This window comes from Battus philenor, unplaced genomic scaffold, assembly GCF_028537555.1.
Source record: "Battus philenor isolate CCGP_79_NKW_IND1 unplaced genomic scaffold, ilBatPhil1.0.hap1 SCAF_19, whole genome shotgun sequence".
In the NCBI taxonomy this organism is placed as follows: Eukaryota; Metazoa; Arthropoda; class Insecta; order Lepidoptera; family Papilionidae; genus Battus; species Battus philenor.
The window spans coordinates 7163462-7185108 of NW_027181681.1; the positions used below are offsets into that span (position 1 = coordinate 7163462).

General features: G+C 30.4%; 4 protein-coding genes across 6 annotated transcripts; 2 read left to right on the plus strand and 2 right to left on the minus strand.

Moving 5' to 3' along the window:
- Window positions 1-827: 827 nt before the first annotated feature.
- On the plus strand, window positions 828-5294 carry Rab2 (RAS oncogene family member Rab2). The gene is made up of 6 exons (XM_068764590.1): window positions 828-1027; window positions 1419-1578; window positions 1671-1826; window positions 2370-2550; window positions 3210-3366; window positions 3858-5294. Exons 1-5 carry the CDS (start codon window positions 982-984, stop codon window positions 3309-3311), a joined length of 645 nt encoding a protein of 214 aa, XP_068620691.1. The 5' UTR covers window positions 828-981; the 3' UTR covers window positions 3312-3366; window positions 3858-5294.
- Window positions 4872-9762, minus strand: LOC137921768 (uncharacterized). Its single transcript, XM_068764589.1, has 5 exons — window positions 9538-9762; window positions 9259-9467; window positions 8974-9177; window positions 7148-7299; window positions 4872-6253 (listed from the first exon to the last, which is right to left on the minus strand). The coding sequence occupies exons 1-5, from the start codon at window positions 9578-9580 to the stop codon at window positions 6010-6012; spliced, it is 852 nt and encodes a 283-aa protein (XP_068620690.1). The 5' UTR covers window positions 9581-9762; the 3' UTR covers window positions 4872-6009.
- A 1269-nt stretch (window positions 9763-11031) lies between these two features.
- Window positions 11032-17906, plus strand: LOC137921464 (CWF19-like protein 1). Of its 3 annotated transcripts, XM_068764232.1 has the most exons (11): window positions 11032-11123; window positions 11188-11348; window positions 11779-11877; window positions 12091-12314; window positions 12793-12908; window positions 13746-13965; window positions 14396-14510; window positions 15861-16012; window positions 17040-17216; window positions 17478-17638; window positions 17713-17906. In XM_068764232.1, the coding sequence occupies exons 1-11, from the start codon at window positions 11104-11106 to the stop codon at window positions 17876-17878; spliced, it is 1611 nt and encodes a 536-aa protein (XP_068620333.1). In that variant the 5' UTR covers window positions 11032-11103; the 3' UTR covers window positions 17879-17906. The 3 variants fall into 3 exon arrangements, with proteins under 3 accessions (XP_068620333.1, XP_068620335.1, XP_068620334.1); XM_068764234.1 differs by lacking the exon at window positions 17478-17638; XM_068764233.1 differs by lacking the exon at window positions 17040-17216.
- A 1624-nt stretch (window positions 17907-19530) lies between these two features.
- LOC137921679 (uncharacterized) lies at window positions 19531-20115 on the minus strand. Its single transcript, XM_068764489.1, has 2 exons — window positions 19836-20115; window positions 19531-19787 (listed from the first exon to the last, which is right to left on the minus strand). Exons 1-2 carry the CDS (start codon window positions 20113-20115, stop codon window positions 19531-19533), a joined length of 537 nt encoding a protein of 178 aa, XP_068620590.1.
- Window positions 20116-21647: the final 1532 nt, after the last annotated feature.

Consider the following 21647-nt stretch of genomic DNA (forward strand, 5'->3'; position numbering starts at 1 on the left):
TGAAAGCAAAAGATAACAGTTAATAGTCTGTTCATTTCAAATTGTCATGTCATATAACCATATCAATGAGTACTTATTTATAATTTTATTAAATTAAAATTTAAACCAATCCATTAATATTATAGTTGGACTTGTACAGATTTCATAATTTAATTCCAAATAATTCAAAGTATTGTAAAAAATTTAATAAATATAATTTAATAGTTTTCAAATAAAGAAAAATATACTACTTATTAATTTAACATTTGTGTACATTTTTTAAATATTTGAGAAGAATCTTTAATACTTTTTAAATTTAGATAAGTAAAAAAATACGAAATTCCGTGTAATACCAACTTAAATTCATTCAAAAACTGTTGCCGTTTGGTTTTTTATGATAGTTTTTACGGTAAGTACAAGTTTTCATTAAAATCAACAACAATGCATTGGATTTTAGTTCCAGTGAATTAAATGTTATGCTTGTTACACATTTTACAATAAATTATTTAATCCTCATTTTCACAGATTGTATTGAGGATTTTTTATAAATACTACCTTCGTTAAATTTAATAATTTGGTAACTAAGCTGTAAAATGTTTTTAATTAAGATCAATAATATGTCTAGGAACGATGATTTTAATAGCTTTTATCAAAATTCATTAAATAAAGCATATTAAATGTGCATTCTTTGTTTTCTATTTAAAACATTAAATAATTAGCTGCTACAAAATTAACAATAAATGTATTTTTTTTTATATAAAATTTAAACTCTTTTTGTTTACATTCAATAAAAAAATGAATTAAGTTTACTATGAATAATATTTTTTGATCTGCGGATATTCAATGTCAATAGCGTAAATTTTCACAATGACATACTAATCCACTCCAGCTGTAAAGGTCTTTAAAATTACGCCTTAAAATAATTCCAGTAATCATTGTTTTAGTGGTAAAACTTAAAGGGTCTTCTTCTTTCCAAGTTTGATCAAGAAAACAGAAGCGAAAATGGCTTACGCCTACCTATTTAAATACATCATCATTGGCGACACAGGTATTGATTTTATTTCCTGATATTTTCTTTCATTGTAGTTTTTGTTTTCTAATTAAGTAAATAACATGTTTAACTTTGTTGTTTAGTCAAAATACTTTTATAATCACGTTAAATAGTCATTTTTGTTTTTTAAATGCGTAAAAAAGGCAAGATAATGTGTACTTTAGGCAAAAAACCTTTTGTGTTCCGCCTACGCTCTCGCTTTTGTAATCTAGTGACCGATGGAACCTTATGAAAAACGTCAATAACTGTTTAGCTTTTATTTTTTCATAATTCAATCCCAAACATCCATTAAATTTATTTATTTTAATAAGAAAGAAACTGTTTTTAATTTATTTGTTTAATAATTATGCGTCATATTTGTAACTTTAAGACGATAAACCTTTGTTAGGTGTGGGCAAGTCCTGTTTGCTGCTACAGTTCACGGATAAGAGATTCCAGCCTGTACATGATCTCACTATTGGTGTGGAATTTGGTGCCCGTATGATTACAATTGATGGTAAACAAATTAAGTTACAAATCTGGGACACAGCAGGCCAAGAGGCTTTCAGGTTATAATTTCTTATTATTATACTTATGAGTTTTGATAAGATTATGGCAAAAAATGTTATTACTTTTTAAAATGTTATATTCATCATTATAGGTCAATCACTCGATCATACTATAGAGGTGCAGCTGGTGCACTTCTAGTCTATGATATCACTAGAAGGGATACCTTTAACCACCTGACTACCTGGCTTGAAGATGCTCGGCAGCATTCCAATTCTAATATGGTTATCATGTTAATTGGTAACAAAAGGTATATGCTAGTTTACCTGTTTTTTCTTTATGCTAAGATGTATGTATGATGTAAGCTGATGTAAATAGTTATAAAGTAATATTTGTATTTTATAGAACAAGTGTTATTCTACATATTATATGTAGAATAACACTTACTCAGATCTGTCATTAATCTAAACATGTTAGAATAAAGTAATTGTTGCTATAATTAATGGTGAAACAAACAGAGTTTACTTATTAAAATAGTGTATAAAAAAAATTGTATTAAAACAATGTAATTGTTCAGTTTTTAAAACAAACTAATTTTGAAATTGAAGATATTAGAGCTCAAACAAATGTTAATCTAAAGTGAAATAAGGAATTTTTGTTTTATTGGAGTCTTATCTAGGTTCTATCATTAATTTACAATATATTTGTATTGAAATAATCAAAATTTACAGTCCTGTAAATGAAAAAATCCTATAGCATAGAAAATGTTGTTTCCATTACTTTAAACAATGTAATATTCATAAAGTAAATTATAGTAAGTAAATTATATAGGAGAAATTTTAAATACTTGCAGTGACCTAGAGTCTCGTCGTGAAGTAAAGAAAGAGGAGGGTGAAGCATTTGCCCGTGAACATGGATTAGTGTTCATGGAGACATCAGCCAAAACTGCAGCAAATGTTGAAGAGGCTTTCATTAACACAGCAAAGGAAATCTATGAGAAAATACAAGAAGGTGTGTTTGATATCAACAATGAGGTAAGCTGAATCTAGTAAATATTACTGCAATGTACAATTTTATTAACAGTTAATAATATAAATGTGTATTACATGTGTTAAAGTAAACTAGACTTTGAATTAGACCACTACATACATGGCGATTGGTTATATGTGTAAAAGCTTTAAAGGGGTGAATGTATAACTTATGTGTCTGCCAATGCTTTAAAGCTTTTACACCTATATATATTCAAACTATATATAGTGATCATTCTGAAACTATTAATTGGTTTTGGGAATTGCTATTGGGAATTGACAGACCCATAATTTGTGACAGTTCAGTATAATTACTAGGTTTATGTTAGAAAACTAGCTTTCTAAACAACTAAATGTCGCACAAAGGCAAATCAGGCGAGTTTTGGACACTTTTTTCCCAAAAATTGCGCGATTTTGGCATCAATTGAGACCTGACGTGTTTGACTAAATTAACACATTTGACAAAAACATCTGTAACTCGGGATCAACAAACACTTGGTAAATGTTATAAACATTCCTATGAATCCAGGAAAAAAATACTTGCCTCTATAATGCCCACAAATTTTAAATGACTTAATAAACAACCATATGAATTTTTAAGAGCTTTCAACTCAAACTATTAGCAATTCTTTCTTTAATTTATACATTTCTCCTTGACTATGAAGGCCAATGGTATCAAGATTGGGCCGCAGCATTCGACCGGAGGTGGGGCGAGTGGCCCTGGAGGCGCAGGCGCGGGCGGGGCAGCAGGGGGTGGTTGTTGTTAGGTGCTGCGCTGCACACACTGAGGCGGAAAGATTGGCTTTGTAGGATAGCCAAGAGGTAAACACATTGCATTTTTTTCATCTTCTCACTGAATAGTTCTTGCATTGCAAATTAACTTTGGAGATGGTCCTTAACTCTATTGAATCTTTGAATATATTCCTAGAGGGTTACATGCTTTTGTATTAAGCAAACTGATTTTTTTACAAGAAATATGAATAAGTTGTTACACTTCATAATTATAATCAATAAAGCATTGTTTATTATATTTATACATAATGTTATTGATCTCATTTTACTTCATATACTACTGCCAGATTCAGAATGTTGATACCATCAAGAAGAATGTATCAATTAACTTGATACTCTTGTAATTCCAAACTTACAATTTTTTCACATTATAAATGTTGTGTGAAATCAGAAATCAGTATGATACTAATATGATGAATCTTGATAAGTTTCGAATTTTTTCATGGATAAATGTAAAATTGATTTAAATATTACCGAGATAAATGTATAATAATATATAAATATAATGTAATAAATTGCAGGGAGAGTGCAGCTGTGTGCAAAAAAAATGGAAACTTACTGCATGTTGGACTTATATATAAGTTATATATCTATGCTATTGTATTTTTTGCATCTCTATTCAGTATAATTGTTTTATAACGCCATTTTGGCTAAACATTTTTTCATAAAATTCATTCTAATGTGCTTTACGCAATATTTCTAGTATAATCAAATTAGTTTTTATACTGATTACTAGTGGTGAGTCATAGTATCACACTAGAATGAGTACAGATTTCTTGTTCGAATCAATATCTGATAATTTTTTCCTTTAAATATCTTAGTTATTGGAAAAATAGATTCTAATCAGTAAGTTGAAATGAGCGTGTATATTAATTAACCTTTCAATCCTTGGTAGATGCAGTAAATATCTTCTCATCAATATGTAGTTTATAATCGTAAGATCTTGTATAAGTTTGGAATAATTTTGGGTATAATTTATAACACAACCAACAATACACCAGCAACTCTCTAAATGTTTGTGTATGGTATCTATGGAGTATTGTGAAAAGAATCCATCAAGCAACAGGTAACTTTTGTACCTTTTCATAATAAAGATCAAAATGTCGATATGACGTTGGACCAGGCTTATTTAGTTGTATGTATTATTCACAAACTATGGAATCACGAAAACAATTTACACAACTTATATGTTATCCTAAATTTGTCGTAAACTTAACTGCTTACCTCAAATTTTAGTATTATTGAATTATTAACTTCATGTAAGCATTTTGGCATTTATTCAACTTTACATTGATGTGCAATATCTTGCTACCTGAAAAGATTTGGTAAAATTATTTAAGAGTGTACCTTTAACCAAAATATAGTGCGATATTGCAAATACAAACTGACATTTAAAATATATAAATTGGAAGAACTATAATTATTATTGACTTATTTATAAAATGAATATAATTTAATCAATTATTTTTTTTATCTTATGAACTGAATATATAAACAATAATTCTTTTCAGTGTAAGGTTTTAATAATTTCACAAAATAAAATTTCTGTGATAACTTTTATGTAATTGGTATATTACATAAAAATTACCATGTTTTTTTAAAGGTTTTTAGTTTATTCACTTTTTTTTTAATAACATGACTTTCTTGCTAACCAATAGACATCCTCAATAAACTTAAAGGCCTATAGTGATGTTTTGCACAAGAAAAACTTAATTACAAATTTTTCATGATAAACGCAAAATAAGGATTTTTTTCGTACTGGAAGGGACTGCTTGCAATATAACCAGGAAGACATGAAAATAAAAATTATTTACATTTAAGTTTAGCACATTGTAATGTAGTTAAATATTTTATAAGGTTACATAATGCAAACATTTGTAAAACGTAATTCATAAAAGTAAATGTTAAAAATTTATGCCTTTGATTTTTTCCATGAATATAAAAATACAATTTCATCATTTTTACTTTCGAATATCGTTAACAGATAGTATTAGTAATCACTCCTTATTAAAACCATGCAACCAACATTATTTTAAAAACATTCCATCTGACTTTAGTTATTGAAGTATCCTCACGTAATTTTAAGGAACATAAAAATCATCTCTATTAATTTATAAAAATAAAGATTAATATCAAAAACTTTAAATTTACCATAAAGGAAAAATTTTATGGTACACACTAAGGTGGATCACACAATCAAAGCAGATGATGGTTCTGTTTTATTGATTGTTGTATTATTTGTTGTATTGATGCTTAAAATGGTAGTAACAAAATAAATTATGAGTGGTTATTAAGTACTTTATACAAAAGCTTAAATCCTAAATACAAATTATAAATTGTTTGTACAGTATAAAATCTTCTTTATAACATATGTTAATAATAACTAAAACATAAAATAGCACAGGCATTACTTAAAATCAATTATACTGAGAATTTAGATTGTGAACAAGTTAATATAAAAATGAAGAAAAAGGAATACACTGTCATGTGGTTAATTGATATTTTTAGTTTATGTTCAAAACTTAATGTCAATATAATCATATCCAGCCAACTTCTTAGATAAAGGTGTAGGTGTTAAGACATACATTGCAATAATGGATATGTTCATATGGTGTTCCTCAGGAAAACTTTTCTATTAGTAGTTACATTTAAAAAAATATTAAATGCAATAATTCAATTATTAGTCTCTTTGTTATTGTAACCAATTATTTCATTCAACACTGTAAAAACACTGTTAACAATGTCAGGAGTTTTCATTTTTATTGTGCCATTTGATTTAACCTCAGCTTTGGATAGTTTGATTTCATGTAGAGCTAATGGAGTTACATCTAACATGATGGTGTAAAATATTTGATTCTGTATTATGTGATACGCCAGAGTAATCTTGTCCAATGGTTTAGCAAAGTCACCTTTTATTCTGGAAAATAGAGTGTTTAATATTAATATTTTTATTAGGTTCACTAAACTAGTCAATAACACATACTACAAACTTTATTTAAAGTACATGTAAAATTTAAACTGAGGTACACTGATTAAAAATCAAACATTATATACAGAAGTAATTATTATTATTACCATGGCTTCTTAATTAAAAATATCTATTTCTTTAGCTGTGTTATTATAAAATTTAGACATGTTGACCATAACAGACATCAGAATTAACAATGTAATTATTGTAAAGCAATTGTAAAGTTAATTTTATGGCAAAGAATAAATAAAAAAAATATAGGAACTCCAAATATGAAATGCTAACAGTTTTGATGCAATCTCACTTTTCTACAAAAATATTGCTGTTTACCCTTTAGTAGAAAAAGGCAGTATACAAATACATTTTTTAATTAAATCTTTTAATATTTTTCTATGCCAGTCTTAAATAATGTTTTAACTATGAAACATTTTAAAGCATGTACAATTATTTCCTTGAAATGTATTTACAAACACATACACAAGTTTAAAAGAAACAATACAGTTAATGTAAATACATACTAGATTTGAGTGATGACTGCTGATCAGTCATTAAGACAAAGAGAGTAATCTAAAATTGGCAGATATCAACTTATCTAATATTTACTTCAAGAGGGAAGAAGTAATTTAACACATTAATACATATGCACACCACTTTGTTTTGTGAGCAGTGATAGGACAGCGGTACAAGACAGACTTTCTGCTGTAGGATTAATTCTTGGAATACAATCTTATAAAATTCACAGTTTTTACATTAACTTCCAGAAAAAGTTTCCACAGGATGGGCAGCAGCATACAGGCATCAACGCGTTTAAGTGACAACACTGGTTTAAAAAGAATCACTCACCCATTCCAAATTAAATTGATATCTCCAAATTCAACTGATAAATGTAGATTATTTTTATGGTCTCCTTGAATTCTGTAGCAAAATGTGATAGGATCAGTGCTACGAGATGTGTCAATTTCAACAATGTTAAATGCAAATTGAAGAAGTTGGTGCTGAAAAAAGAAATATTTATTTCTTGTATTATACCATTAATCTTGGTTCATTTCCAAAAAATTTTGCCCTAATAGAGAAATTAGAACACATGCATTTAACATTCCAGTTCAGATACCAACTGCTCTTATTTTAAATCTTTGTTGAATGGCTTATTTCCAGCAGTGGACATATGGCTAAAATGTAAGAGTTATTCTAACCACTCATAACAAGCTCTAGAATTAAAAAATGTGTGCTAACCAAAGCATTTTATATAAAAATTGAGAGCAATTGTTTTCAACATAAGACAACTCAAAGTGACAAGTTGAAATCAACTTCTGACTCATATATCATGTACCTTACAGTGCAGTATTACTACTAGCATGCAGGTCAGTGTCAGAGAAAAGATAAAAATGCTAGAACACAAGTACCAGTATTCATAAATTGTTCAATTGTTGTGGGTTTCTTTTTTAATAAACTTCCATTTTATTCTTAAAAAGTTCCTATATTAAAGCTTTCTCGCTTTCAAAGATTCTGGTCCCTAGAGCCAATTCAAATATATATCACTATTCATGTCATAATAAACTTTTTGTTATTTAATGGATTCAGGCGTTACATTGCGGAAGTCCATCCTAAATAAGAAAGGACCAATATCTAGCCACCTCCGCACATGCAGTGGTTGTCGTGCATGAAAGTGCACCGCCCGCCAGCCCGCTCGTAAACGCGCATGCGACAGACAATGCCAACCACACAACCGCCACCGTAAATTCACTCTACACGTGTTTCACCCCTCCACGGGGCATCTTCAGGAGTTGTTACACAGATTAGTGCTAAACACCGAGTGAGCTCAGTCCGCTGTCGCTTTGTTATTTATATGTCACCTCCTCCCCACCACAACTTAATGTCACGTGATCGACCACGTGGGTATTTTTATTTTACCCTCTCTTACGCATTTGTTATATTTGAGATTTTACGTAATAGACGAGTGCCCCGACCGATTCCCCAGACAAACCTGCAATAATGGAGAGGAGGAGACATTGACCTGCTCATTAAATACAGGTCCACCACCCGCGTGTGGACTTTTGGAAACTTTTTGTTTGCTTGTCTTACTTCCCGGTGGTGAACTATTGAAAAACATTAGACTCAATGTCATTTTACAATCTATATTTTAACTATATATTAGAATTGATCAATGAAGAAGCTGGAAAATAAGTTGTAGTGTGGATAAAAAAAAATGATTATTTATTTTATAATCAATATGTGTTACAATATTGATATTTGTGTTAACAAGTATTATAGTGTCCCCTAATATTTATGACTTATGGCAAGCACAGTATAATTTATCCATCCACAAGGTAAACAGATATACTTGGTAGATAAAGTGATTGGAAAACGCTGTATGCTGACCCCTGGTTCACTTGAGATTCTTTATAGGACACCTAAGTTCAGCAGTCAACAGTCTATGGCAGGGGAAAAATGATGATGAACATCTAACACTTCAGTCATACAAAGTACATGCAATATAATTAAGAAATGTGATGTAACCCATCAAAATTATACTTTATTCATAAGTAATATATGTACATAGTCATTATTTATTAAATTAAGGTTAAAATAGTAAAGCTTATCTCAACATTTTATACATATAAATGTAGTGTTTTGAAAATAAAGGATAAAAAAAATTAAATGTAAAGTACCTGTGAAAAACAAAATTGTTTAATATTACAGTCAAATATGTTTTGTAATGTAGCTCTGACAGTTGTTGCAATCTTTTGTTCTCCATGCTCCAGCATAAATGGTAAATGAATAGCTTGTGTAACTTTTGAACTCACTCCCCAAGACAAAAATATGCACATGTAAATCACCTTTGTTTTATTTCCTTGGGATGATGTTACTGTAATCTTAGTAAAAGTAAAAAAAAAATAATGACAATTCGAACATATAAAACTTCTTACTTATTTAAAAAAAATGATCAGACTTACCGAAAAGCTCTGTGGATCATCTTCAGAATATTTTAAATATGGTTGATCTTCTAATTGTACTAAGTATTTAATACCAGAGCTGGAAGGAACATTTCTAGCAATTGCTTGACGAATTTTTGATGCATATTGTTTATATTTCAGTGCACTTGATTGTAAATTAAACAACGGCGATACTCTACATACTCGCCAAAGTCCTTCATTGTAAATCACTGTAAAGATTTTTTTTCAAGTAAAAACAAACTTATCAATAAAAATAAAGACAAAGTTTTAGCAACTTACCAGCCAAAGGATCGTTAACGACACGATTTTTAGTAGTGTTCATGTTTTATTGAATATTGCTTTAGGGAGTTCAATAATTGGGTTGTTATTCATCACTGTTTAATAATTGTGATAATTTATTGTAATGCTTACAAGCTTTTAAGTTACCTTTCTTTTAAAAAAGTTAACAATACCGTAGTTTTCATCAACTAAACTAATGAAAGTACATTCATAATAATGAACTAGTTGACGTTATAGTGTATACTGTAATTTAAATAACGAAAATTAACGTCAGAGAATCCTTGCCAGATTTTAACAAAAATTATTAGAAACACCATGGCCAAAAGTATATTCAGCATTATAAGTATTATAATTTATAAAACTGAAACAAATGAGGCTAAAACATTATTGATATTCTTTTTAACTATCCTAAGTAAAAGATTAAGATTAAAACAAACTATATTCTTTAAGGAATTAGTTTTGTGATTTTTCTACAATCGTATACTTGTAGGAAAGCGAAAAAGACCGATTATTGTAGTGTCAGAAATAAAAAAAGATTCAACAAACTTTTACGTGTAGTTACTTTATGCAAATAACAATTCAAGTATTAGTAAAATTTATGCTATTTTTTATTATTGGTTTCTTAATTGATATAATAAGCCTTTATCCTTTATGCCTGGTTATTACTATGTGCTTTCCATTATTCGAAAAACACATAAATCTACCAACAATAATGAGACAGAACACAAAATATCGGGTTAAATGTAAATTAGTTAACAAATATACCAAATGGTATGATAAATATAAACAATGCTAGCGAAATGTTTTATTTTGTGTAACATAAGTTTGTTGATCGTCTAAGGTAAGTTAAAACTGGAATGAAAGTAATTTTGAAATCTTGTTATTTTTAAACTATAAAATTTTGACATAATGCAGACGGATATGTGAAACTATCAATGTCTTTAAATATTTATCAAATTAGCGGGCGGCGGGTTACCGCCCGAGGGCATATCTGATCTTTTTTCGATGAAGTACACGTTTTTAGCCTTAAAATTATTTAATATTATTATGAAAGCATTAAATAAAAGTATTGTAGCCGTAGTGGATAGCATTACGGAGCGTGAACGCTATATGGTATAACACATATATATATATATATATATACACACCAATTTTTAATAATAGGAAAATATAAGTAATTTTTAAATGCCAATCGTTTGTTTCCAACACAGTCGATATATTATGTATGTTAATTTAAAAATATTGGAAAAGTTGTAGTGGTATGTTGTCACGTAGTGTATGTTATTACGTGAGAGCGCGTAATTTGTAACAATGTTGTTAAGGCATCTAACCATAGACAAAAATTGACATTTAAAAATATCTAGGGAAGCTAATTCAATCAAACACTTATTTTACAAGAACTGTTGTTAATAATGCGTTATCTGTAATAATACATATTTCTAATATATGTTAAAAATTCCTTTATAACCTGTATCTAAGTGTATGTATGTCAACGAAGTGATACTTTAGTTGATACACTTGATTGTAATTTGAATGTAAATGTCATTTTAAAAACGTGAAATAATTATGTGTGATAAACAGAAAACGTAAGTATAAGCTATTTTTGGATTTGAATTTTTGTTTCGATATAATTTGATTTTATATTTTCAGCTTAATTTGTGGTGATGTTAATGGAAATTTTAATGCATTATTTTCCCGCGTTGAGTCGATCGTAAAGAAATCTGGACCATTTGACGTTCTTATATGCGTTGGGAATTTTTTTGGCGATGATAACTCACAACTGGACGCATATAAGATGGGAACGAGAAAGGGTAATTACTGTTTTTAATAAGGACAATTATTTATTTAATGTATGTAATCAAAGTACACTGTAAGTAGGTAGCAACGGCCTTGCCTATTACCCTATTTCTGCAGGCGAGTATTAGTAAGCAGTAGCATAACTGTATTTAAATGACAGCTATAAATTATAAAACTTTTGTGTGTTTCTGTCAATGTTAACAATGTTTCCGAAGTGTGAAGTACTAAATTTTTTTTCCAAGTGGACATATTTTTATCAAAATATTGTTTTTGTAACATGAACGCAGTTTCCTCGAATTTAATTTGATTTGTTAGCATCAATAATAAGATAAAAACACAAATGTACTACAAAACTAATAAAAATATTTTCTAAGCTTTTTTCTATGGTGTCTATAAATTAATAAATACATTCATTTTGATTCATTCATTGTGATGTTTTTTCAGTTCCTGTTACAACATATGTTTTTGGACCAAGCAATGAGAACCATGTTCAATATTATTGCGAAGAAGGGAGTGAAATAATACCAAATGTTATTTATATGGGTAATTTATGATGTTTTTTTTCATGCGCCTTTTTTTTGTAGATACTTTTGAATTTTTGTGATCAATGCATATATAATTATTCCCAGTGGCAATAATAATGCTTTCATAAATTTGGAAAATTTCATAAATTAAATTGTAATAAATTATTCTTTTGTACAAATGTACAATACAGTATTTTCTAATATGTAATCCATCAATTTTTGTTTGTTTAAGGTAAACGAGGAATATTCACTACTAGTTCTGATGTAAAAATTGCGTATCTTACTGGTCTATCAAGAAGAGAGCTTGGTAAAGATGTCCCAATGTGTACATTTGAGCCAAGTGACTGCAGTGCTGTTAGAGATGCTTGTTTACGTGGCCAAAGTGAATACAGAGGTGTTGATATTCTAATCACTACTTTGTGGCCTGTGGGGATAGAACAGGATGACTGTCAAAAGGTAATTATTTATATTATTTAATGATTTTTAAGAAAATTCCAATTTTTATTTTGGTGAACCATGGTTGCATATATTATTTTTAGCATCATTTTATTTTTGGATATTCTTTTTTCCTATTTTTGTAGAAATACAGCATATGCATGTGAAAAAAAAACTGTCATGTCAAAATGTTATTGTACTGAAGTGTATAAAATTTTTGTTTTAAATTTACTAAATTAAATTTCTCATCTGGTTTATCCCCAGTTGAAGTAAAAAGGCAGGAAAATTTGTTAATTATAGACATGTGAAAATTCTGAACTGATATCCACATTAACTTTCTAGCAAAATAATTATGAATATAAGACTGTTTTAATAATGTTTCCACTTAAGTAGGATGTTTTTACGTAATTTCTTCTAGATAGGGCTCTACTCTTTTACCTTATGTTGTTTGTAGCAAAAAGTTATATTTAATATTTATTTTGTTTTTCTCCTATTTCAGATGAATGTTAAAAAAGAGTGTACATCCGATTTAATTTCTTGGCTTGCAATACATATAAAACCAAGATATCACTTTGTTCCATCAACTGATAAGTATTACGAAAGGCAACCATACAGGTAAGTTTAGTCAAATAGCAATTAATTTAATAAATAGGGAAATGATGTTTATAAAATATGATGATGTATTAGACTAAATGTTTCTTTTTTAAATAGCCACTCTAAAAACTCCTGCCTGCATACAGTAGAGACCACTAATCTTAAAAATAACTTTTTACATGATCTTTATCAAAAAGTACATAAAATTTAATATCTAACTGCATAAACACATTATTCTTTCTGAATACCAAATAAATCTATTTTAAATTAACTTTTACATTTCATAATCTTAAAAAGAGGGTCATTTAAAAGAATGTGGACATTTGCAGGCATATTTGGCATAATTATTCTTCTTTAAATAAATTATAGAGGCAGGTTCAATAACTTAGTAATAGATTAACAAAAACAGTTATTTTTAAAATCTATGTTGTTCTATTTCGTCTTGTTTTTTTAATAATAAGTAAATATGTTAATCTGAGTCCAAACTATGATGTACACTCAAATAAAAAGTCATGAAAATATAGTGTGTTTATGAAGGGATTAGCATTCAGCAAGGGCTCTCATTATTGTTTCAAGTTAAAAAAAAATTATTTCTTACTGTATTATATTATAATTCAAGTAAAAAAATGGTTTTACATCATCTAATAATAGCACTACTGCTACAATCAACAATAACAGGATTTCAATACTCGGTTAATAATATTAATTTCATTTAAACAATATATAAAACAACCATATTGACAATACATAAATCTTATTTAAAAAAAATTGTGATAATTAAGAAATGTCTTTGCTGTTTTATTTATTTTATTATAGATGCTTCTTTATGGAGTATTTTACGGTATTTTTTTTGTATAGAAATCAAAGTATACATCAAGATTACCGCGAATGTGCAACAAGATTTATAGGCTTAGCTCCAGTTGGTAACAAAGTTAAGGAAAAATGGATTTATGCCTGTTCACTACAACCTATTAGTAAAATGCGTATGACAGATCTACTTCAGGCAACAACTGATGAAACAATGTGTCCATATGATCCAGAATTAATGAAACAACATCAACCTGGTAAAGTTGTTAAGGTAAACTGATACAAAATTGACATAGAAAGAGGAAGAAAATGTCTTCCTCCTCTTTCTAGGAAAAAGAAGCATTTGGTTTTATTATAGTGTGAAGTTACATTATATTTTAAAATTTTGATCACTTCATAGATCTTGTCTTCTTTTCTCAATAGGTTGTTTTCAGCAACCAAGTTACTTTATTCTCATTTTGCACCAAACATTTGAATTACTCTGCAAATAACATACAGATTATTTTCAGTTGGAGCTATATTTTTCAGAGAGAGTAGAATATTCAGTTGAAAATATATTTACTAAATTATATTCCTTTGTCTATCAGCAATAATTCGGAGATTTTAATTATTTTATTTTATTTCACCCACACCAGATACACCGCTTTTGTGTAGAGTTACAGATATAGATTAGCTAACAGACTTTATTCCTTTGATTTCAGGTCTCTGGTAATGGGCAGTTCTTTTACAACTTGGATGCAGCTGATGATGATCAGGGAAAAAGGAAAAGAAAAGGTGGAGAAAATCCTGAGAGAAAGCGGAAAGAGTTTGATCCAGGTAATATTATTTATAAGAATTTAAATTGCATTTTTATACAAGAGTAAAAGGAAATTAAGATAAATAGGTATTTTTGTTATTACTTTATAAAGAATTTATTATTATTAGACATAAATTAATGTGTATGTATAAATGTATACATAAACGCACATATATTTACACATATATACGTTCACAGGTAAATATGAATGTTTACATGAAGCCATCGACTACTCACTACTTGTCCTTTTATTTTGATACTACAGTTGTCTGTACGAAATTACCTAGAGCCATTTTACTTTGCCACCCATTTTACTTTTTTTAACCCTTTTAGTGCCAGGTGCCGATATATCGGCTCCTGCTACACTTGCGAAAAGTGCCAGAGCCGATATATCGGCCCGCGCCTCGTAGCGCTTTACCTATGCGCTTTGCGGGAGAACTCTACGTCGAAATAAATTAGTAATACGTTATAAATGATCTAATTTCGTCATGAGAGAATTAAAAAAAATTGTTTTTCGTTAGAACTCTTTGTAGACAAGGACTTTTTCTTATCGCTTGGAGGTATCGCATTGTAACTTAAACACTGTTGGTGGCCGCTCAGGCGACATTCGAGCTGCGGCGTCAATCGCTGTGGCGTTGGGCCCTTATCCGACCTTGTCGAGAGCGTTTTACATAAACAACTACTTGAAGCAATGTTATGCTTTCAGCAATGTTATATTAGGTATAACAATAACATATCTCCTAAGAGATAATCCGCCCTCACCATGTACCTTCGAGTTATCTTTAATTTTTGTTATGTGATATTGTTTCTATTGTTACAAAATACATTATAATTGCAAAGTATACACTTCATAATAATTGTTCCATATAAAATTATGATGAAAAGAACACTTTTTGTATATGCAAATACATTTTGTAAGAGAGAACTTAACTTTTATTATTTTTATATATAATTATAACTATGTTATTTATATAATTTTTAATGAGTAAAATAAAACTAGTATAATTGTTTTGTACTCTATTTTATCCTTAATACATTGCTTTTTGAATCATGTAAATATTGTTTGTAGTTTGGTTTTTATGAGCATTTTCCCAAACTCTAGTAAAACTCCGAAATTCGGCCGGTTATTTTCGCATAGGCATCTCTTTTTCGCCCGGCACTAAAAGGGTTAATCATTAAGCACCTGTATTTCATTTTTGATGTGTACAATAAGTAGTATTTAATAAAAATTTATAAATATTTAAGTATAAAAGGCAAATCTTAATACATATTAGTATTCATTTTACATGAATTAAAAATTTCTGTTTAGTGGATTTTCATTCAATATTAATTTGTGTCAATGGTGTAGTATAATTTATTTTAATTTGCAGATACTTGTTGGTTTTGTCTATCTTCGCCTACAGTTGAAAAACATTTGGTAATATGTGTGGGAACACATTGCTATTTGGCATTACCTAAAGGCCCCCTCACACCATATCATGTGTTAATTCTTCCAATAGCACACCACCAGGCAGCCAGTAAGGTGATATGTTTAATACATTGTTTTATCATAGCAATATATATGTCCTATATAATACAATATTTAGATAATTTACTGAAATGGGGTTGACTAGATATCAGCTGTTTTAACTGTTTGATTACACTAATCTTGATCTTTCCAATATTCAGAATTGATAGTTTTCTAAGGACATATGAAAAATATCAAGTAGTAAAGAACGAAATAATATGTAAAGAAGAAATAAATGAATACCATAATTCTTATCAATAATGTGCAAAGGATAATGGAAAAATATAAGACATTACAATGACAAAATTACCACTAATAACCTTTATAGATTCTAATTTAAGAATCTTTAGTTACAATTTAAGAAGTCAGTTGTGTATATACAATGATTTTTCAAGATTTTTAAAGACATTAATTAGTAAAGAAAAAATAGCTTTACCTAATGGTAATCAATATCTCAATCTTAACTATACCTTTTGCGTTCAGGTAATTGAATCATAAAATGTCTTATTAAATGCAACTTGGCCATAGATATAGACATTTTAGTATTTCCAGGTAGCCCGTTTTAAAGAGATGATTATTGTTCATCAAGCTTGAATTTGGGGCTAACCTATTCAAGCTTCACTTAGTTAATATTCATTGTGATTGGTTATAGCCGTAAAAGTTTTAAGGGAGTGATTATATAACTCCATATTATCTATTAATTTATATACTAGAAATAATAAAGAATATATTCATAGAGTTAAGAAATGAGTTTTTAAAATTCAGATTACCTACATATTAAAATTAATTGGTGGTTATTATCTGTCTTGCAGATTTTGTACTGTCAAAAGTTATTGGCCTGCACATTTCAATAAAAAAAATAATCAATGTAACATATTTCATAGTGGTCATTTTATACAGAGATATTAATATTGGAAATCAGTGCAAAAGTTTTAAACATTTTTGCTGAGAAATATGCTACATATTCACATCTTTTACAATCACTATATACTACATATAGGATGTAGGGCTCTAATGGATAACAGTATTGTTGTATTTTTAGGCCCCAGATGAAGTTCTGAATGAGATCAGAAAATTTAAGGATGCCTTAAAAAAATTCTATGCCTCCATCAATAAGCTGGTAGTGTTCTTCGAGAGAAATTTTCGTACGTCGCATATGCAAATTCAGTGCATACCTGTGCCCCGAGAATGTGAATCACAAATTTTAGAAGTATTCCAAGTAAGGAATAATTATGCTTAATTTGAAAATATTTTAAATGAGAAAGTTTATGTAAATTCGGTTTCCTTATGTAGACCATAATAAAATAAAATAAAATTGTAGCTAAATGGCATACCATCGTGGCATTGTTAGCTATCATAAATTTGTCCAGTTTTGAATATTCACTTTCCTAAAATAATATTGTTTTTCAGTGGACACAAACAGACAAATCAATTCTTTATAATAATTAAATACAAGTAAACAAACTTTGACAATTTTTAGGATGAAGCTGGCATAAATAGCATTCAAATTGAAGTATTGCCACCCTATGCTGATATAGCACAAGTGGTGTTACCAGGGTCTCCATATTTCCATGCAGAGTTACCGTCTGGTGATCAGATCTTTGCAAAAACTAAGCAGTACTTTCCTTTGCAATTCGGAAGGTAGTTGAGAAATTGATCATTCCAATTTACGTATTATTTAGCAGTACACTTTCACATTTTTATTTAAATTTTAGGGATGTCCTATCGAGTCCTCCGATACTGAACTGTGAAGACAAAGCTGATTGGAGGCAGTGTTTAATCAGCCGCGAAGAAGAAGATGCTCACGTAGCCACGTTCAGACGAATGTTCCGTCCATTTGACTTTAACGTTGGCGAAGACAGCGACAGTGACAGTAGCTAATAGTTTTTTAATAAAGTATTTTTAAGATTTCACGTATATTATTTAACCTTTTAGACTTTAAATTTTATATTCAAAACTTAAGGCAAGATTTATTGACAAAGTCTATCATTATATTATAGAGTATATAGCAGATAAACAAGCCAGGGAGCATGATTTTAAATCATGCTGTTTTACGTTGCCAGTTTCTTGATAAAATCAACGATCTAGTCTATGGTTGTCTTAACTTTTCGATGGTGCATAGCAAAACTTGAAAGAATAAATATTTGTTTCGCACCGGCGTAATCTGTAAATGCCACTTGGACAACAGTGGAAGTCGAGTAAAAAAAAGTTTCATTAATTACTCCCGGCTGTCTGCACCGTCTCGCGACCGCGCCCGGCTAGCGTTCGCCGTCATGAGACTGAATATTTTATGCAAACTGAGTATATAAGATGTAAGCAGTAAATAATACTGATATTTTTGCATGGGTTTAAATAACTATTTAGTAATGTATATTGGAAAATGATGACTATTAAAATTGTTCATGTGAACATTAATATTTCAGGAAATTTGATAATGAGTGTCCTTGTATTATTTTAACAAAACGGTATTTATTGATCGAAAAAATCGATATACGCATTTGTGCGGATTCGATCCACGCATATCTACGATCTTCGAACATAATGGCGACTCGTTCAACGAAGAGTTTTAAGAAAATGGTCTTAGGATCGAACGTTTGGAAACACTTAAAATGATAATGAACACTTAAATATTTCGTGTTTATTTGCATGAAGATGGTTTAAATTTTGTATTTATGTATAATTCGAAATAAAGTATTGTTAGTAGCAGGCAATTAAAAATTTCTAAATTATTAGCGCGATCTAATACATTTATATATCAATTTAACAATTATCTCAAGTTAAATGAAGATGAAATTTACAAAAACAGTAAAAAGTAGTACGAATGTATTTTTGAAGTTGGATTAATGAGATTCAGGGGTAACAGAGTGGCGGTTGATTAAATTGGTACACCCTGGTCATCAAGCGCTTCCAGAAATTTGTGCTTTTTAATTTGCCTTTCCTGTAGTAAGGAAATGGGTATTCCTTTTTTCCAATGTAAGGTTTTTTTTACCTTACGTTGTCGTTTTCTTTTCAGCTGTAAAAGAATTAATGACGAGGTGCATTTATCAAACGAGGGAAACATTTGATATGTTTTGATCTTAGTTTATTCAGCTGTCAGGACGTCCAATGCAATGCATAGACCTCTAAAAAGATTGCTAAAAGGACTGGTCTTGCGCTGCACGCATCCAGCGACTTACCGCGACAATGTGCGGGAGATCCGCAGTCAGTGTTTTCAACGTGACCACCCTCCAACCGCGGCGTTTATTAAATAATCGTATTGGAAAACATAAATCTCCCACCATATTCATCCACATATAATTGTGTAATTATTTGGACGGGAATTTTAACGATTCGCAGTTAGTGGTAAAAAGATGATTATGGATGCATAAAATAGTTGTTGTTTCCTATGTCCCCAAGATGGGGCAGAGGGCGTCCACAGTACGTCGCCATCCCGAGCGGTCTTGAGCCTCGTGTTGTACTTCGCTCCACGTCATTCCAACTGCCATCACTTCTGCAGTGATCGTTCGCCGTCAGGTGTGCTTTGGGCGGCCACGTCATCGCTTTCCTTGAGGATTCCATTCTAGGGCTTGCCTTGGTATGTGATCAGGGTCCCTTCGGAGCGTGTGGTCTATCCAGTTCCACTTGTGGCGTTTGAACTGCTGGTCGATCGGCATCTCACCGCAGCGTTTCCAGAGATCTACGTTGGAGACTTTCTCAGTCCAGTATATACCGAGAATACGTCGAAGACAGTTGTTAATGAAGACTTGGAGCCGACGCGTAATATCTTTAGTAACCTTCCATGTCTCGCATCCTTAAAGCAACACGGTTTTCACATTGGACCGGAATATTTTGAGCTTACCTCTCCTAGTCAGCTTTCGTGATTGCCATACAGAACGGAGCCGTGCGAAGGCTGCCTTTCCCTTGGAGATTCTCGAAACGGTGTCCTCTTCGGTGCGTCCTGATTCCGATACTACGCTACCGAGGTAAGAGAATGTGTGGACTCTCTCCACTCCCTCTGTGCCAATAAGCAACGGCAAAGAACCTGTTGTTCCGCACCTCATTTCTTGGGTCTTCCGGATGTTAATTTTGAGTCTCGTCTCCAAAGTCTCTCGTCGTATATCGTCTAGTTTCACTTGCATGTCGGCATGTGTGATGGCTCAATAGGCATAGCATAGGTCATAGGCATAGTCCAAATCTTCCAAGACATTGGACAGTCCCCACTCTATGCCACGGTGCTTGCTGTTGTTGGTGGTGTTCATGATGTCAATATAATAATAGATGCATAATAAATAGTACATGGTTTTTATTTTTTTTATTCATTCCCTACATATAAACGTGCAAAGATGCAGATGTACAAAGATATCGTTATAAAGTTTTGTCGTACATTGGAGCAATCATAAATGATACATTAGTTTTACATTGCTATATTAAAGAAAATAAATACAGGAAATAAATCATGGGCTTATAATGGACGCTGCTGTAATTGTAAAAAAATGTGTAACTTATAACCTTAAGTTAAATCAATGTACAGGGTACTAAGAAATAGATGTAAAAGTTGATGCTTCACAAGCTAGCGGAATCGTCACTGGCGTCATAGCTGGATTTTATAATTTATTATATCTACATAAATAGTATAAGTAGATATTTAAATATATAAATTATGTGATATTGATATATTATTATGTACACTTATATAAGGTGCTTTTAATTGACTCTTCCTTTTTAATTTGATTTTACCTTTTTTTATTTTATTTTTCGTGTTTCATAACATTGACTATTTTCACCCACCTTTATAAATTTATTTCTGTAGCACCCAAACGGGAAACTGGCAGAGAAGGCCTTCGACATTAAGTTCGTCGTTTTAAAAAAATTATTAAAATTTTTAAATAAATGAACAAATAAAAGCTTTAAAGCGTTGAATATATGGGGTCCTCTTTTTTTTTCAGCTGATAGGCGCCTACTGCAAGGTACTTCCCAAATAAAGCCCCGATGACTGGCCTTTAGCTGTTCGTATTCAACGACTTTCCGCGACCTTAACTATATCGTCGGTCCACTTAGGCCGCTTAGGCCACTTAGGCCTACCAATGCCGCATCTAGTAGCTCGTAGTCGCCACTCGAGAACCTTTCAGCTCCAATGGCTTTAGGTTGCATGAGCGATGTGCACTGCCTACTGCCAATTCAGAGGACTACTTAGAGGACCTTGGTTCTTCTGCTGATCTTCTTATTTATGATTAGATATGACAGCGAAATTCCTAAGATTGCTGTCTCGATTGCTTGTTGGGTGATCTAGAACCTTTTTATAAGGTCCGCCGCAAGCGACCACGTCCGTAAGTTATTACTGGCAAATCGTAGCAATACAGGTTTCAGAAAAATAAACAACGTAATGATAATATAGTAAGTAAAAGCGTTTTCTAAATTTAAATTACTAAATATTAACTTTTTTACTCTCTGTCCCCGCAGATTTTGTGCTAGCATTTTTATACAGGTTTTTGAAAATGTTGATTCATTATAATGTTATTGTTCACAACAAAATATTAGGAACGTCAAAGATTAATATACAAACAATTTGATAAAATAATAGCCGTAAAAAATAACTATCAGTGCATAAGCATTGATATACGTCCAAAGATGGTAACAGATATTTTCGTATATTGGACCAACCATTATATGA

Excerpts from the sequence above, each read along its gene's own strand:
- LOC137921768 (XM_068764589.1), bottom strand. The coding sequence starts at position 9,580 with ATGAACACTACTAAAAATCGTGTCGTTAACGATCCTTTGGCTG. Across the intron at positions 9,468-9,537 it reads CGTTAACGATCCTTTGGCTG|TGATTTACAATGAAGGACTT; the intron begins GTAAGTTGCTAA and ends AAATCTTTACAG. Across the intron at positions 7,300-8,973 it reads AACAATTTTGTTTTTCACAG|CACCAACTTCTTCAATTTGC; the intron begins GTACTTTACATT and ends TTCTTTTTTCAG.
- Rab2 (XM_068764590.1), top strand. The coding sequence starts at position 982 with ATGGCTTACGCCTACCTATTTAAATACATCATCATTGGCGACACAG. Across the intron at positions 1,028-1,418 it reads CATCATCATTGGCGACACAG|GTGTGGGCAAGTCCTGTTTG; the intron begins GTATTGATTTTA and ends AACCTTTGTTAG. Across the intron at positions 1,827-2,369 it reads ATGTTAATTGGTAACAAAAG|TGACCTAGAGTCTCGTCGTG; the intron begins GTATATGCTAGT and ends AAATACTTGCAG.
- LOC137921464 (XM_068764232.1), top strand. The coding sequence starts at position 11,104 with ATGTGTGATAAACAGAAAAC. Across the intron at positions 11,349-11,778 it reads TAAGATGGGAACGAGAAAGG|TTCCTGTTACAACATATGTT; the intron begins GTAATTACTGTT and ends ATGTTTTTTCAG. Across the intron at positions 14,511-15,860 it reads GCGGAAAGAGTTTGATCCAG|ATACTTGTTGGTTTTGTCTA; the intron begins GTAATATTATTT and ends TTTAATTTGCAG.
- LOC137921679 (XM_068764489.1), bottom strand. The coding sequence starts at position 20,115 with ATGCAAGTGAAACTAGACGATATACGACGAGAGACTTTGGAGACGAGA. Across the intron at positions 19,788-19,835 it reads ACGAAAGCTGACTAGGAGAG|GATGCGAGACATGGAAGGTT; the intron begins GTAAGCTCAAAA and ends TGTTGCTTTAAG.